The 16,531-nt window shown below is 39.0% G+C and overlaps 1 protein-coding gene across 9 annotated transcripts in view; it reads right to left on the reverse strand.

Moving 5' to 3' along the window:
• myt1b (myelin transcription factor 1b) overlaps positions 1–16,531 on the reverse strand; it is a 78,884-nt gene that overhangs the window by 35,655 nt on the left and 26,698 nt on the right. For 8 of the 9 annotated variants that reach the window (XM_072556732.1, XM_072556730.1, XM_072556727.1 and 5 more), the window contains 8 exons: positions 16,072–16,283; positions 15,467–15,669; positions 11,267–11,527; positions 8,726–8,880; positions 8,003–8,065; positions 7,807–7,875; positions 7,162–7,224; positions 5,274–5,357 (listed from right to left, as the gene is read on the reverse strand). In XM_072556732.1, coding sequence (XP_072412833.1) covers positions 5,274–5,357; positions 7,162–7,224; positions 7,807–7,875; positions 8,003–8,065; positions 8,726–8,880; positions 11,267–11,527; positions 15,467–15,669; positions 16,072–16,283 — 1,110 coding nt within the window. The remainder of the gene's footprint in view (positions 1–5,273; positions 5,358–7,161; positions 7,225–7,806; positions 7,876–8,002; positions 8,066–8,725; positions 8,881–11,266; positions 11,528–15,466; positions 15,670–16,071; positions 16,284–16,531) is intronic. The other variant, XM_072556728.1, reaches the window with a different exon arrangement.

A 16,531-nucleotide genomic window follows, 5' to 3' on the forward strand; every position in this document is an offset into this window, starting at 1 on the left:
GGAATGTAGGAGTAAGTTCAGGGATGGAGCCTTGAATCAGTTATTAACCACTTTCATTAATTTGGGAAATGTTGGTATGAAGGTCACATTAATGCTACTCCTATTGCATTAACGTCAACTCTACAGGCACAAACCATAGAAAATTAGAAAAGGTGCATACCATATATACTCGAGTAATAGTTGATCTCATGTAAAGGTCCCCCTTTTTGGCTAAATAACTGGAATTTTCCCTAGATCTCATGTAAAGGTCGACCCCAGTTCTTCACAGATAACAGGTCAACATTAATGAGTCAGTATGCTGACTGTCACATCCAACTCCAGCTTTCCAGTCTGTTGCTTGTTCCGCTCTGCTCTCGGTCTTCCAGTCCACTGGCTGTTGTGCTCTCCTCCGGGTTTTCAGAACTACCATAATTCGTTTTTTTTCCCCGTCCTTTATTCGCTTACAGATCAATTGGGCTTCTGCTAATGATACGGCGTCAATTTTGACGGGCATGAATTTCAGCCCCTCAAAAGTAGTATCCATGTAATAGTCCATAATAGTCCATGTAATAGTTAAAATAATCCATAATTTTAACCTTAAAAAGTAGTCAAAAATTCAACTATTACTTGAGTATACACGGCACATAAATGTAAGCTGCTGTTGACAAGCATAGCGGGCAGATATTGCAAAAAAGTGAAGTGTGGAATTGATTTGATTTAACTGCTAAACAAAAGAAAAAGGAGGTTCTGTGATTATTAATCTGAGGAGAATTTGTGCTGGGGGTTAGCAGAGAAATTTGATTGCATTATACATATTTTGTGGGCATAGAACTGACATACCAAGGTATAATTTAGGACAGCAACACCCTTCAACCTGATGGTGGACAGGACCCCAATTTCCATCATCATTTAAAATGAACATTAGGGCATTGCTGTTGGAAATACTGTTGTTCTTGGGTAAATTGGCATTTCTCAATTTTCATCTAGTGTTTTTTACACAAAAACTACGTCTTTCATCAGTGGACTAATAAACGTTGAGGCATTTATATGATTTTAACGACTCATCAGCAGCTTGTGAAATTTTAAAAATTATTATTCCCTATGATTGATTTTAAATAACAGTTTTTCAAATAACAAACATCCTTTTCTAACAGATCTTGTATTTCAAACCATTTACTCTGTAAATTGAATCAAACATTATAAAGAGAAACACAATTGTTTTCCCATGCCAAAGTAATCTCAAATGGAGTTTTGCAAGAAAGCTTTTCTACTGCTTGAGGCAAATATTATTGTGCTTAGAAAATGTATTATTGGACATTAACTTTCACATTATGCAAAATTAGGAACAATTTACATGTACTGTGTGTGTTTTATACAATAGGTTCATGCAAGCAATTGTTAATTTTGTGCAGTTCTAAGCAACAGCAATAACTGAAATTGTTAGTTTTTTTATGTGTTCAGTATGTTGAGATTTGATATTGGCGAATAGAATGACACTGATTTATTTTTAGTAGGAATATTGTACATGTCAGCAGCAGAAGCAGATCTGCCACGTACAACATTGCTGCACTAGTTTCAATTTAACAATGACAAGGAACCAGTTCAATCCTCTAATACCATATTTTTAATCTGTACCAACTATTGTTTCTAGCTTGTAATGAAAACCTATGACCCTGATGAGTCAGTTCATTTTACGGTAAGAAGTAGTTCATCCTTCTTTGAAACTAATGTTTTGCTTAATTATTTTAAATTTGCTTCTGGAATGTTGATCCTGCTCATCCTTGGTTGCCCTGAGAACATTTAGAGACACCACGTATTGTAGAACCAGAGTCACATGAAGCACAGATGAGTTAAGTCTTACTTCAACAGTTTTTACGCTGCATTTAAGTGAAAAATTACCAGATTTATTCATTCAGTTTCACAACTTACTATAGGAACCTTTGAGCTCATGACCTCTGGGTTGGCAGTGTAGTAGGATAACTGCCAGGCTATCATGCCCTGATATTAACTGATGATTTAAAACCCAGCAATGCTCAAAATCTATGAAAGAATGATTTTTAAAAAGTGTGCACAAAGGAAAAAAATACTTGAAGGTACTAAGTTTTGTAATATTCTGGTTTAAAATCTCAGAACCTCATTTTCATAAGTCAATTCAGTTTGGCTTCAGTGATAATTGCAATGATCAATCTTGGTCTGAAATGTGGCCCCTGGTCAGGAGCTCAGATTTGGAACAAATTTCCTGCTCTACAAACCAGACCTGAGGAAAAACTGTCCTTGATGTACAGATTTTTGTTCTGGAGATCAGCATGAAAATGGGAGTTTTGCCCACTGCCCCGGAAAGAGTAAAGAGGCTCGGAGTGCATAAATGGGAGTGTTGAAAGACCTGACTTGGGGTTGCAGCACAAAAAGAGGCATTAATCAAGAAAAATTTTCCAGCCCTGATTGCTCACATCCCCATGTTCCATCCTTGCCAATTTATTACACCTCATATCACCCAGCCCCCTATGACCCCTCAATTCCTTTATGCCAACCTATGTCACTCTACCCATCCTATGGCTTTTCATACCCTTTTTTCAAATCATTTTGCCATCATTGCCCTTAGCACCGTCCAGGCTAATTCACTCAGTCCCATGATTGGTGAATCTCAGAACCTATGCTGAGATTAAATAAAGTTATTAATTGACTGTTGAATTCACTTAAAAATAGTTTGAAATGATAAAAAAACCCAATCACTACAATTAGCTTCCTTTAATCTCTTATAAAAGGAAGCTTTTGTATTCACAGTCCCACTTCAAAGACTCTAAAGGACTTGGAACTGCACTTCAAACTGTGAACTAAAGGTAAACCACATTGAGATAATGAGTGGTTGTAAAATCAATCACACAGCACTAATCCCGAGGTTTATGTCAAGAGAGAACAGAATTTTTTTTGAACATTTTTAAAACATTTAAATGATGGCAGATTTAAATGTCTTGAATGCATAATGGCTTCCTTTGACAGTTCCAGTGAGTTTATCCACTTCACATGGTCATTTATCAGCATTTAACAATCTTAAAGGCTGCTTGATGTTCTCCTTTTTCAAAGAGCAACTTACTCTCCTAAAAGCATCCTGAAGATGTCCCTGGAACATATCTAGAGAATACCTTATTGTTTCAAAAAGTATTGCTCCCTCTCCAAATAATTTTGCAAAGTTCAGAACTTCTTCTACTAGGCTGAAACAGCAGAGTTTTTGTTTTGATATTTCTTTGGTGGAAGAGATGCAGCTTCCTTTGTGAATACTGGGTGTGCATTGTGGCACACTCCCACGAATGTAATTGGGCCTGAGTTCAAGATGGGACTTCTAGATTTGGGCCACCAGTGCCATGTTTAGACCATAAAATGTAGGAGTAGGAGTAGGCCATTCAGCTAATCAATTAGATCATGGCTGACCTGATAACCTTCAACTCCACTTTTCTGCCTTTTCTCCAAAACTCATAATTCCTTTACTGAATAAAAATTTGCCCATCTCACCTTTTAATATAAGTAATGACCCAACCTCAATATCCCTCTGAGATAAAGGTTTCCACAGATTCACAACTCTCTAACAGAAGAAATTCCTCTTCATGTGTGACCCCTCATTCTGGTCCTAGACTTTCTCACAAGCAGAAACAACTTTGCCACTTCGACCCTGTCAAATCCTCTGAGAATCTTTTGAGTCTAAGTGACCCTTTGTCAAAGCTTTTATCCTCTGAGAATGTTGTATGTTTCAATAAGGTGGCTTCTCATACTTCGATATTCCAATAAACACAGGCACAATCTACTCAACATCCCCTCATAAGACAGTACCTCCATACCTGGCAGTATCATGATGAATCTCTTTAAATTGCCTCTTTTCTAAGATAATGGGCCCAAAACTGTTCACAGTATTCCAGCTGTGGTCTGACTACTACCTTATAATAGTTTGAGCATTTCCTTATACTCCATTTCCTTCAAAATAAATGCTAATATCCATTTTGCCTTAATCTTACTACAATGGGGAAGGGGTGGTGAAGTGGTAATGCTTTTGGATGATTAATCCAAAATCACAAGCTAATGTTCTGGGGACCTGGATTTGAATCCCACTGCAGCAAGTGGTAAAATCTGAATTCAATAGTAAATCTAGAATATAAAGTGAACCAAATGGCAACCATGTAAGCCTTGTCAATTGTTGTAAAATCCCAACTTGTTTACTCGTGTTCTTTAGGGAAGAAAGTTTGGCATCCTTACCCAAAGCAGTCTACATGTGACTCCAGATCCGTGACAACGTGATTGACCCTTAACTGCCACCTAAGCATTAGGAATCAGCAATAAATGCTGTCTTAGTCAGTGATATCCATATTCCATGGTCAAATTAAAAGAACATTCAGTGCCACTCAGTCCCATGTGTCCTTTTGTGCCTGATATCCACCTCACGTTTGATCTTCAACTGTCATAATGCTCTAATTGTATCTTGTTCCCTAACCATGGTCTACCAAGATCCAGTGATTTACTATAATTGGGAAGAAGAAAGATTCCAAATTTAAAATAGTGGTGACTTTAACATAAGCTGTTAGCTTTAGTTTGGAGTCTTTCTTTGACATAATTAATACGTGTATCCATTTAAATCAGGTTGCTCTTTTCTGTATGTACTCAGGAATATTCTTAACAATATTTCTCATTTCCGACTCCTCTCAACTCCCACAAACATTGCCAAAAGCATTTTCTTTAGCCACTGGCCACCATTCAATAAATATAATGATTCTAAACCCCGCATCCTTATTAATTTCTGTGATCACACTCTGTTCTACTTTCTTCCAATAGTTCAGATTAGCTCACTCTCTTTGTTCTTGAGCTCACTTTGCACCTATCAGTGGCAATGATTTGAGCCACCACTACTTTGCCCTTTGGAATTTCCTCGAAGTCTTACTTGAATGTTTTGTCTGCATTTTTAATTGTATCTTAAAAATTTATGTCAGTAACAAAACCTTTAGGTCACTTTCTCTACCTCTGCTCCTAGGTCACTCTCTTTTCCCAAATTCTTTTTGCGAAGTGCCTTGGGAAATTATGCTGTTAATGGTGAAACATACGTTCTGGTTGTTGCTGTTGAATTATTGACTGACTTGCAACTAACTCTGGTGTGATTAGTGAAAAACAAACTGGTCTCTAACTATTTACAGGATGTGTAGGTAGTTCAGAGTTGTAGCAGTTTTTCAGCTTCTATTGGGGCAAGTTATGAAACATAACTGAATTAGCTTCTGCCATAGGAGAGCAGAGCCAGCAATATGTTCAAAACTTACTTCATGAGCTCAGGGTCCTCTTTATCATCCTTGGTCGGTGTTAATTTCTGTCCACTTTTCTTTGCACGTGGGCACCCTGACAAGCTGTAAAAACAACCAGAATGGGACTGACTCATAATGAAGGGCATGAACTGCTGCTGCTTGATATGAATGCATCTCAAACAAATGAATAATTGTGGTCGCTGTGAATTATTTGAGAAGATACATGGGTAGAAACTGTTTGCAATAAAAGCTTATGAACACTTAATGGGATAGATTTTAACTTGCAGGTAACTGTCTGGCAAAGTGTACTGGCTACCTCCTCATTCCTGCCATTGGGAGTCTTAAGCCAGTCAGAGAGATGGGCTTCATATCCATGGTTACCGATACAGGTATAGTGATGATCTCCTGCTGCATCTTGCTAACTCTGGATCACTAGAATATTAGGCAGTCGTGCTAGCCCACCAAGAATGAGATACGGGTGGGACAGTGACTTTTTGCGTAATCAGAGCAAGCTCTCCTACTCCTTGACTCTCCAAAATTTTTAATCTACACACTTTTTGGACTATTTTAGGAACAGACACTGGTGTCTTTAAGAGTGCCAAATGCCAGAATTAATGGGTGGCACTCGCTTAACAGCTATGCATTCCTGAAAATTGCAATTTGACTCTTTACTATGTCATTGTATCATAGCATATGGCCTGAAGCAGGCCAATCTTCTGGATTCCCAATGTAAAGACCCTTTAAAAACTGCACACAGCACAGCATCTGTGTTAATAGGGTAGCACATCTATTGGGAGAAAGTGAGGACTGCAGATGCTGGAGATCAGAGCTTAAAAATGTGTTGCTGGAAAAGTGTAGCAGGTCAGGCAGCATCAAAGGAGCAGGAGAATCGATATTTCTGAAGAAGGGCTTATGCCCGAAATGTCGAAGCTCCTGCTCCTTTGATGCTGCCTGACCAGCTGCACTTTTCTAGCACATCTATTGGTTCTTTTAAGGCCAACTAGGCCAAATTAAAATTAGCCCTAGTTTGTATAACATTTCTCTATCAGCATTTTTAGAGGATGTATTAACCCATTTAAATTAAACAGACTACCTCCATTGAAATAATAAGCATATAATGACATTAAGTGTTGATGTGCTATTATTGCTAACAGGAATTTCCACACCATAGTCACAGCATAAAGCCTTTCAGGGTAGCTGGTCATTCTGTTTAATTTTTCATTCCTAGTTTGACAAGAGGAGATATTTTGTAGCAAACTCTTTAAATGCCCTATCATTAATTTAAAAACAAATAATAAATTCAAGAGCAGCAAGACAAGTAAACTGTCCTGTATTTGAACAGTTTAAAAGCATGCAGTATAAAAAGAAAAGCTGACCCAAAATTGCAAGGAAATCATCACCCAGAAACTTCAGACCTTATTAATTCTGAAAAGATTTGAAGGTTTAGTTCTACTTCTTGATTTATTCTTGGAATAGATCAGCAAAGAATGTTTCAAGTTCTGTACGTAACACAGTAAGATAGTTATGCAGTGGTTTCCAAATGTTTCGATTTGGGGAAGTACACGCACTTACTTAGCAACCCCCTTCCCTAATTGCAGGAAGTGTCAGCTAACTCAAGGAAACTAATACTCTCTGTAGAAATTGTTTTTCTTATTGTACAACAAATGAACAAAATACATAAAAATGTAGAATTCAGAACTCTTGAGAAGCTATGTTGCCGAACAGGATGACGGTATGATGGACAGAAATCTGATGATTTTGTGGACCTGATGGGATCCACTTGAGTATCTCACAGAGTTTACAGACCCTGGTTTTAAAAACCAATGAACTACATCAGCATTTCTGTCCACGAGAGGCAACTCATCTGATATTGAAATCTTTAGCTGATCAATGTTATAGGCCTCACCTTCTGTGAGAAGTATAGTTCCCTGTCACATGACCAGACCCATCACAACCAGGAGTTGGGCACCTTGAAATGAAATGAAACTTACTTTAGCATATTCAGTAGGATCCTTTTACGTGCAATGAGAGAGGATGGACAAAAGAGTTCCTTTTAAGTTAAATCACATAAGAATAGCTATAACAGCACTGAATGAGGTTCAATTCACAAAGATTTATTGACTGAGTAAAATGCAATTTTCTTTCCTGGTAGAAAAGAAATGCAAATATTGTAGAAGCAGACATTTAACAATTCAGTAGTTTTTTTTAAAGGAACCTGATTCAACAAAAATGCAATTTATAGACAAAAGATAAGTTTAAAACTTAAGAAAGATAAAGTTAAAAATGTAAAAGACACTTGAATTTTAATAGATCATGTTCTTTTTGTATAAGAGGTTTGAGAACACAACAAACCTATGGAAAATTCCTCCTTTTTAAATTTGCACCTAAGCAAATTTAATTGCAACAAATATGGTCATAATGTGTTTCTGCAAAAAAAAATGTCCTAATTAAGTTAAATGAGAAAATGAATCAAGTGTCAAATGGCTGTAAGAAATTAAAGATAGTGACAATACGTGGCTGAACATGCAAGTGTTATAAAAACTAAACATACCTGAGTTCTGAAGAGTGGGCAGCCATGAGGTTTCTTAAACTTTTATCTGCTAAAGGACAGCCAGAAAGACTGCACAGAAGAAACAACAGAATTCAATAAAATATATTCTCAAACACCAAATAAGTCATTTACCAATCTTTTACTGTGTTGCAAATAACTGAATGGTGATTTCATGAACAAAAAGTCACCAACATACCTACGATGTGAAGCATAATTTCCAGTTATGTGACCACTGCCATCACATCCAGGGGTTGGGCAACTGGGAGAAAATTGAAGCAACATGACAGTTAAGACTAGTGTAGTTCATTTTATTGGTAGAAGCTATATGAAAGAAATGAGTCTGAACAAAACTAAATAAAAACAAAGGCAACTAGGGTTGGACAATAAAAATGCTGGCCAGCCAGTGACGTCCACGTCCCACAAGTGAATAAAACAAAAAAAAAAGCCTCATCTCTAAGGGCCTTCAGATCTTAACCAAAATTAACTACTTCAAAATGATAATAATGCTTTTCTTTCCTAAAATGTTTCGTAGATACAAAATGTATTTTTTCTTTGCATTTTTCTTTTATTGTAAGAGCTGTTTGTCACTAGCAACTTGAAAGGGAGGATAATCTGCTGTCTGAGTGATTTGGTGAAAGGTGTTTACTGTACTGTGAGCTGCCCATCTCAATTTCCCCATGATAACACATCTATGTATCATTAGTGACACAATAAGAACGTAGAAATTCAATCCCACTGACAGGTATGCTGAAATAGCAAGCAGTTTCAGGCCTTAGAACAGTAACAATCTGCTTTGATAGCCGGTACTTTATCACTGTGGTATAACGAGAAACAGAACGTAACATTTCAGGCATGCCAATCCTTCTTGTTTATTAGCTATCTACTGGTAACAAAGCTTTCAGGCAGCGAGGTTATTTACGTTATTAATTCTTTCTTGGCATCCTTGCATGAAAATTTTAGTTTGAGGCTTGAACTTGTGACCTCTCCTGGGTACTTTTTATCTTCTATACTTTCATCCATCACTTCCAGATCTCCTGCTTCTGATGAAGGAAATGAAGATGTGGCAGGTTCCATCTAGGATCAGAGAATATAATTATTTTCAAAGTACTTTATTAATTCCTAACCTCTCAAAATCACGAGTTGCCTGCCACTTGTCAGAAATCATAATCCATTAAATTCTGAATCTGAAGTGTACATCATAAGTTTATGATAGAACGGAAATTGGGCACACAACCTCCTATTTTCAATTGATGCCAAACCATTTCTGGATTGTAACATGCCTTCTAAATAGCTGTTTCTGTCATCGGTTTAAATATGAAACAGTCTGTTTAAGGAGCAGAACGCTAAATTCAAACAACATCACTTGGTTTGGAGGTATTGTTAATTCTATTGGTTTCGTTTTTAAATCACACATCACACATCACTGTCCCATAGTTGGTGACATCTAGGGTGAAGTCATAGAATACTTGCTGTTTAATTCCAACCACAATGTAACTTGAAATACGGCTCTGCACTCTGACTAGTAGATCTTAATATTCTGAGGATTTAGGTAGGAATGTTCACACTATGTATTGTATTTTACAATATTTTATTCCAAGAAATGAAATCACATAAATAGATAATATGTTAAAATGTATTTTACAATTAAGGATCCAGATATTAGCAATTTTTAGATGTTAAATTTGCAAATATCTTTTTAAGAGTCAAGTTGCTGGGGACAGTCTTTATTTGATGTGGTTGAGTTCTGACTGTAGAGTTATGCTGATTGTAGAGTTATACTGACACTTTTATGTTAAGTAGTCAGGCAGGACGCTGGAAGAACACAGCAAGCCAGCCAGAATCAGGAGGTGGAGAAATCGACGTTTTGGCTGTAACCCTTCTTCAGGATTGGGGGTGGGTGTGCGGGAGCTGTAGACAAAGCGGGTGGCAGGGGCAGGGTAGTGAAGTGGATTTCGGTGAAGTATTTTATGTTAGCATGCTCACAGACAGCTTTGTATAAATTTGAAAGTAACCTAAACTTTGGTGCCAGTATATTACTCTGATGAAGGCTGCAGTATTCAATGTGTTATCCTCTCTACATTTTGTTTGTTCATAGAATGTGGATATTGCTTGTAAACAGTAAGGTTGAATAGATTTATATTCACTGGAATTTAGAAGAATGAGAGGAGATCTTAATGAAGCATTTAAATTCTGACAGGGCTGGACAGTCTAGATGCAGGGATGATGTTTTAGATGACTAGTTACCTCAGAAAAAGTGGCCATGGTCTCAGAATATGGGTATATCATTTAAGACTAAAAAGAGGAGAAACTTCTTCACTCAAAGGATAATGAATCTGTGGAACTGTCTACCACATAAGGTTGTGGAGACCAAGTCATTGAATATGTTTATGCAATAAATAGATCAATTTCTAGACATTAAAGTTGTCTAAGGGTGTGGGGAGAGGGTGGAAATATAGCATTGAGATGGAGGATCGACTATGATCATAGGAATTAGAGAGCAGATTTGATAGATCGAATGGCCTACTGCTATTGCTATTTTCAATGTTTCTATTTATTGCTCATTCCTAACTGCCCTTGAGATGGTGATGAGCTATCTTCTTGAACCCCTGCAGTTCTTATGGTGCAGGTACATTGTATGTAGCCCTAATAAAAATTAGTAATGGTTTATTTGGCATTATGTTTTGTTCACATATACTGTATGTTGAGAAGTGTCATGATTTGATGTTTAAGGTAGATCAACAAACAATGCAAATACCATCATAAAACACCTTCTATCCAGCTGTTCCAGAGTCTCTTGGGTCTGATTTACCCACTGTGGTCTAGGTCTAAATATAAAATAAGATTTTCATACTTGGCAGGTGTTTTCAATGAAAGGTAAGGAAACAGTTGCTTAAACAGCACCTGTTTACTTCCTGTGTTCCATATTCTACACTTCCCTTCTGACAGTCCCAATTAATTCCAGGATTGGAGATAGCTAAAATTCACATAGCTATTGTTTATGTGCAGTAAGTCTCATATTTGTATAAATAAGGTATTTCTGAGATGATCTAATTTTACAAGACACTTACATACATTTGCACTAAGTTCTAGAATAGCAATAATCAAAATATCCTATGTAGACAATTCTTAATTTGAGCTGACTCATCAGGCAGGGAGGAAGAATTGGATCTTGAGTCAATTTGGTTTCCTTAATGAGCCATCACCAAATGCAGGAAAATGGGGAGAAAAGGGGTAATTGATGAAATCAGTGAAATTTCATCACTGGAATAACTGATTGACATTAAATTAATTTGAACTAATTAGTGAGTTACTATGCTGCTTTTATCAGATGACTGAGTTTGTTCATGAGATGAATGGTGTACTTTTCCTTCAATTTTTGTTGTTGGATGCCACTGACTTTAAAGCAAATAGCATATTTCTTATTAATTGTCAATCAAACTTGATCCTGCCCAGAACTCACTTCTTCAGACTCTTCTTCCCGTTGTCTGCTTGGCTTTGTGTAGTCAATAGGACCATCATATTCATCTTGTTTAGAAGTCTGACTGGACTGCGGTGAACCCATGACGCTGCTACATGTGCTGTTGCTTCCATGAAGATAGGAGGATGATAAATCTGCTGACCTGACATTTGCGCTTATTGCAGAAAATACATTTTCCCTTTTACGGTTTTTATTCATGCTGAGATCCAGAGTTCCATTTTCATCTACTTCAATATCCATATTCTACAAAATAATTGAACAAAAATGTTATGAAAAAGTTATTTTTGAGAATCAAATCATATCTTTTGTTACTTTAGTAAGCATGGTTAACAACTTGATATTAAGAATGGATCTCTCCGAACTGTTGCTCATTGTAATTTCTTGAATATACCATTCAATAGAGTGATGCAATTAGGTCTTCCGATTTCTAGATTTTCAGAAATATGATGTGCCCTGGAGACGCATTATAGGGTCACTCTGAAGTCCCAATGTACAATGGTAATTGCCCAAGAAATGTGATCTTCAGAAGGGCAATTCCTCTGCTTCCCAAGACCCCTTGAAAATTGCCCCAACTCTGAGTTACAGTCAGACACCTTGGACAGTTTCCATTTGCTTACTGGACAGAAAAATCATTGTTAACTTCTGATTAACTAGACAACTGATTCCACAATCGCTCAAACTGACTCGCTGACGTCCAGACTAAATACCTGAATTCCTGACTTGTATCTGATCCCCTGGATTATCTCTGATTCCCTGACTACCTCACCACCTCCACCCCACACCCCCCAACCTGCCCCTATTCCAACTTGCCACCTTATTCAACCTATCCACTGTCCATCCTTCCTTCTTACCCACATATCTCACCTCTTACATCCCTACCTTATCCACTTTGTCTCTTTTGCCATCCTACACACCTATCTAACACTTTCCTTCCAGGTTGTAACTCTGGGATACTCATAGTCTTTAATTGCCAGGATTTGGCACCTGGTGTCACAAAAAGGGAATATGACTTCTATGTGGATTCCCTGCACCACTCACTCTGACAAATTACTTAGCTGAGCCACTTCTGAAATATCCTCCTTTACACGATTCCTCAGAAAAATCTAAAGAAGGTAATGGTATTATTTTAGCCCATTCAGAGTCTGAAATATGGAGCTGAATGTTATGGTTTTTTTGGCTGTCAGTTTCATTGAGTCTTATGGAGGGTTTCTCACCACAAGTCTTTGTGAGATCTCTCAGCTTATCTGACCAAATTTGCATCATTAACTCCCAACCCACCCATACCTCTTACCTAATTCTAGCCCTATCTTACCACTTGGTGTTCCAGAACAACTCACCACTCACCGGATAGCCACTGATAAACCTGTGTCCCTGTGCTTGTGCTAAATGGAAAAAGCCACTATGAACTTGAATGAGCACTGGTATTCTGAAGCTGCCCCGCTTCGTGATGGAGACTCATTCTGAACATTCTGGAGAAGAAAAAGGTGGTGCCACAGTTCTCTAAGAGGGACCTGGAGGGCCTGGTGAACAGGGTGGTTCAAAGCATGCCATCCTCATCCTAGCATAAGAGGCACATCATGAGACGTAGGCAACCTCTTCTGAGGTCTCCACTTGGGTCAGTGCAGTCTCAACGGTCTGGAGGAACAGTCAGCGATGTCGCAAGCAGATCACTGGTCTTCAGTACTGCTACCAGGGTAAGGGCCACACTCTCCCTCTCCTATCTAACACTCATTCTATCTCTGCTATTGCACCCACCTCCTACCAAAACTCTGCCACTCTCACTATTGCATGCAACATGTTCCCTTAGTTGTCTTCACTCTCCACAAACCTCCCACACCACCTACCTTGTGTGGCCTCTGCACTGCCTACCCACTTGCTTGGAACACTTCATCACCTTTCCTTCATTTACATCAGCACCAACAGCTGGGCCACCATCTTTCATCATACTCAATCCCACCCTTCCTCTCATTACAGGGAAAAGCAGCCCATATCAGGGTGGAAAGAGCCAGGATTAGGAAAGATTTGGATGGATATGTGAACTAATGCAGGCATGAGGGACTAATTTAGTTTGGGAACTTGATTGGCTTGGACTAGTTGGACCGAATGGCCTGTTTCCATGTTGTGTGATTCTATGACAGGTTGAGAGGTGACTGATATCAAGCTCCTCACACAGTACAAGGGTAGAATCCTGTTCATCGCAAAAGAAGACCGTGACCTTTCCTGTAGGGATGTCATGATATCCAAAAACTGCTAACCAAGTAGGTACCATGCATCATTCCACTCTAACCCTCACATTAACCCTCTCATCAGGATAATTCATTGCATACCACTTCTAACCATTGGCCATGAAGCCTTCTCTCCCATGTCTTGTAGGGATGTCTACGACCCTGTGGAAAACTGGTCTGCTTGACAGAAGTCACATCCTTGACTTCTGAGGAAGAGTGTTCAGAAGACTCACATGAAACACTGGCAAAGTTGTCTCCTGCATTCCTTGTGAATGCAGACTCAGCGGAAATGTCACATTTAGAAAGTATGGGAGCATAGGTTGGTGAGCACCTCATTTCAGCAGCTTTACAGATGGCTGAGGAAGAAACTGTCCAAGCCACCTGTATTGTGAGGACTGCCAGAGACCTGGTACCTGCTCAGCCCCAGGTAGGAGAGGACCCTGTGGGGTCAGCTATCAGGGACTTTGTCCACACAAGTGGGGAGGAAGGCAGGAGTGGCAGACAGGGATGTGGGATGCAGTGGCCCTGACTGCCCAGAAGCTACAACTACCATGGTAACCCACTTTGCCTCAAGCATGCAATCATTCGGCTCACTCCAAGGCCAACTTGGCAACAGCGCTTGGAGAGCTGGGTCTAATACCCCAAGGTCTACTGGATACACGAACACTGTTTCAGCTATTGGTCCTCATGGCTGAGGATATCGTAACAGGGGAATGGGGATTTGATGCATTCTCCAGCTGACCTTTCCTTGTAAGGGCTGTGCCAAGTGGCATCTGGTCATGGGTAGCCTATGGCTAGCTGTGGACCTTCCAGCACCACCCTATCCCCATAACTCCACATTTACCAAGGCTAACTCACCCAGCCTGCACATTCCTGGACACTACTGGGCAACTTAGCATGGTCAATCTCCCTAACCTGCACACTTTAGCACTGTGGGAGGAAACCTATACTTTTATGGGGAGAATGTGCAAGCTCTGCACAGACAGTCACCTGAGTGTGGAATCGAACTGGTTCTCTGGTTCTGTGAGGCAGCAGTACTATAACATTGTGCCACTGTGTCGCTCATGTCCTTGGATCAGGTGTGCTTGTGGGTGGTGCACATGGCTTGCTCCCTTAGATGTTGATACGTGATGACCAACTTGGAGGGTGTTCACAGTTCATGGTGAACTGCAGTCACCAGGTATCTGCTCTGACTTTCATGTCAAGAATTCACATCATCTAGTTTGCTTGTGGTGGGTGATTAGAAAGCTACATACATGCTGTTTAATAAGTTTAACAAGCAATAATCCCCCTTAATAAGCAACTCGTCACTTCCCAGAAAGAGTCTCATGTTGAGGCCTGGATTGTAGTTAAGGGAGGCAACGAATTGTTCCCAATGCCAAGCTAGGCACTGCTAGATTTCACGTGTGACTCTGCCACATTTTTCGCCGAAGTCCACCTCGTCCAGGCCCTGAAAGATTCCACCTAGAGTTTCTGGTCCAATTGGAAGTTCTCATTTTACTTCCTGAATTATTCTGCTGGATAATGGAGCTGGGTGCAAATCGATTTGTAATTATAACATCACCAAAGCACAATGACCTGACTTGCTACAGGCTGAGGTCAACTGCAGGACAGTAAAATGACTGCGTGTAAAGACTTGGCTTTTCCTCACCTCAGAGGAAACTAGCATTACACGATAGCCTTTCCTTTGAGTACTTTCTTTCTCATCTTGTGACAAAAAAACATTTGCATCAGTGTCAACTGTGACAGGCATGTCTTAAAATATTTCCGTATATAGAACACTGTTAAAACACATGAGCTGAAGGCAGCAATCCACTTACTTTGTTAATTTTCATAGTTGGCTTTGCCTGTTACTGACAAATCTAAAAATATACCACCTTCTGAATTATACATGCCTTGTCCAATATTTCCTAAACATTCTATCCAGTTTTATAGTTAACAGAACACAATTACTTGCCTTTGAGGGATGATCCTGATGCTTAGTGCTTAGATTTTCTGGCATTTCCCAGCAACGTGTAGATAGATTGAGGATAGCCGTTGCAGCCATATGTGCAGCTTCAGCATCATGAGCATAGTCATATCCACCAGATGAGGATGAGCTTTTAACATAGTTAGAAGACAAACTGTGACTAGGTGAGGAGGCCTTTGGAAATGGTTTAGCTGTGCAGGAACATATATAATTTTGAATAGGTTAGCAAGATTCCACTTCAAATTATTTCAGTAATACCATTGTTCATGAAATGATGTGGATCATATCAAGGGTACAGCTGACTGTAGCAGATTTAGATTCTGAACAGACTTAACCTTTTCAAGTATAATGCAATGTATTTGCCTCAGTTTGAGATACAATTGGAAATAATCATAAATGCAAATATTTAAGATAATATTTATGTCAGCACTTAAGAACAGCTTTTCCATTTTATTAGGGGGAATTGTCATGCTAAAATTGCTAATAACATAATCAATTCAGTGCACTTAATCTGAAATGTGATATCCTAACATCAAGTGACAGAGGCAGCAGATTCTAGCTTTTATCCAGTCTTTCATACAAAAAAAACTTACATTTAAAGGTTTTGGGGGAGGTTTCAGATGCCTGAAGCTTTGGAGCAATCACACGTTTCCCAAAAACCTGTGCATCAAAACTGGCATAATCAAATGTAACCTTGGAGTATTTCTCCAACTCCTTTGCGAGGTTAGCTCGAGGCGTGACTGGCAGCATGTTAGGCCTGTAACTATAGTGCGGAATCTCCAACTGTTTCACAAAGCACATCGGCCTGGAAGACATAAGGAGTTCTTAGGTGAATTGTAAAGCAATGACTAAGACTCTGCAGCATTCATTTATTTAAAGATGTCATATTGAATGAGCAAAGCTGTCTTCATTTCCATTCATTTTACAATACTAGTTTCTGCAAAAATGCAAAACAAAGTTTAACTGGAGAATCAAGCTGAGAATGCCTGACAGTTTCTCCTACAATGGAAATTTCTGGATGTCAACTTGCATTCAGACAATCACAGCATTGTT

Source organism: Chiloscyllium punctatum, chromosome 37 (assembly GCF_047496795.1).
Source record: "Chiloscyllium punctatum isolate Juve2018m chromosome 37, sChiPun1.3, whole genome shotgun sequence".
Lineage (NCBI taxonomy): Eukaryota > Metazoa > Chordata > Chondrichthyes > Orectolobiformes > Hemiscylliidae > Chiloscyllium > Chiloscyllium punctatum.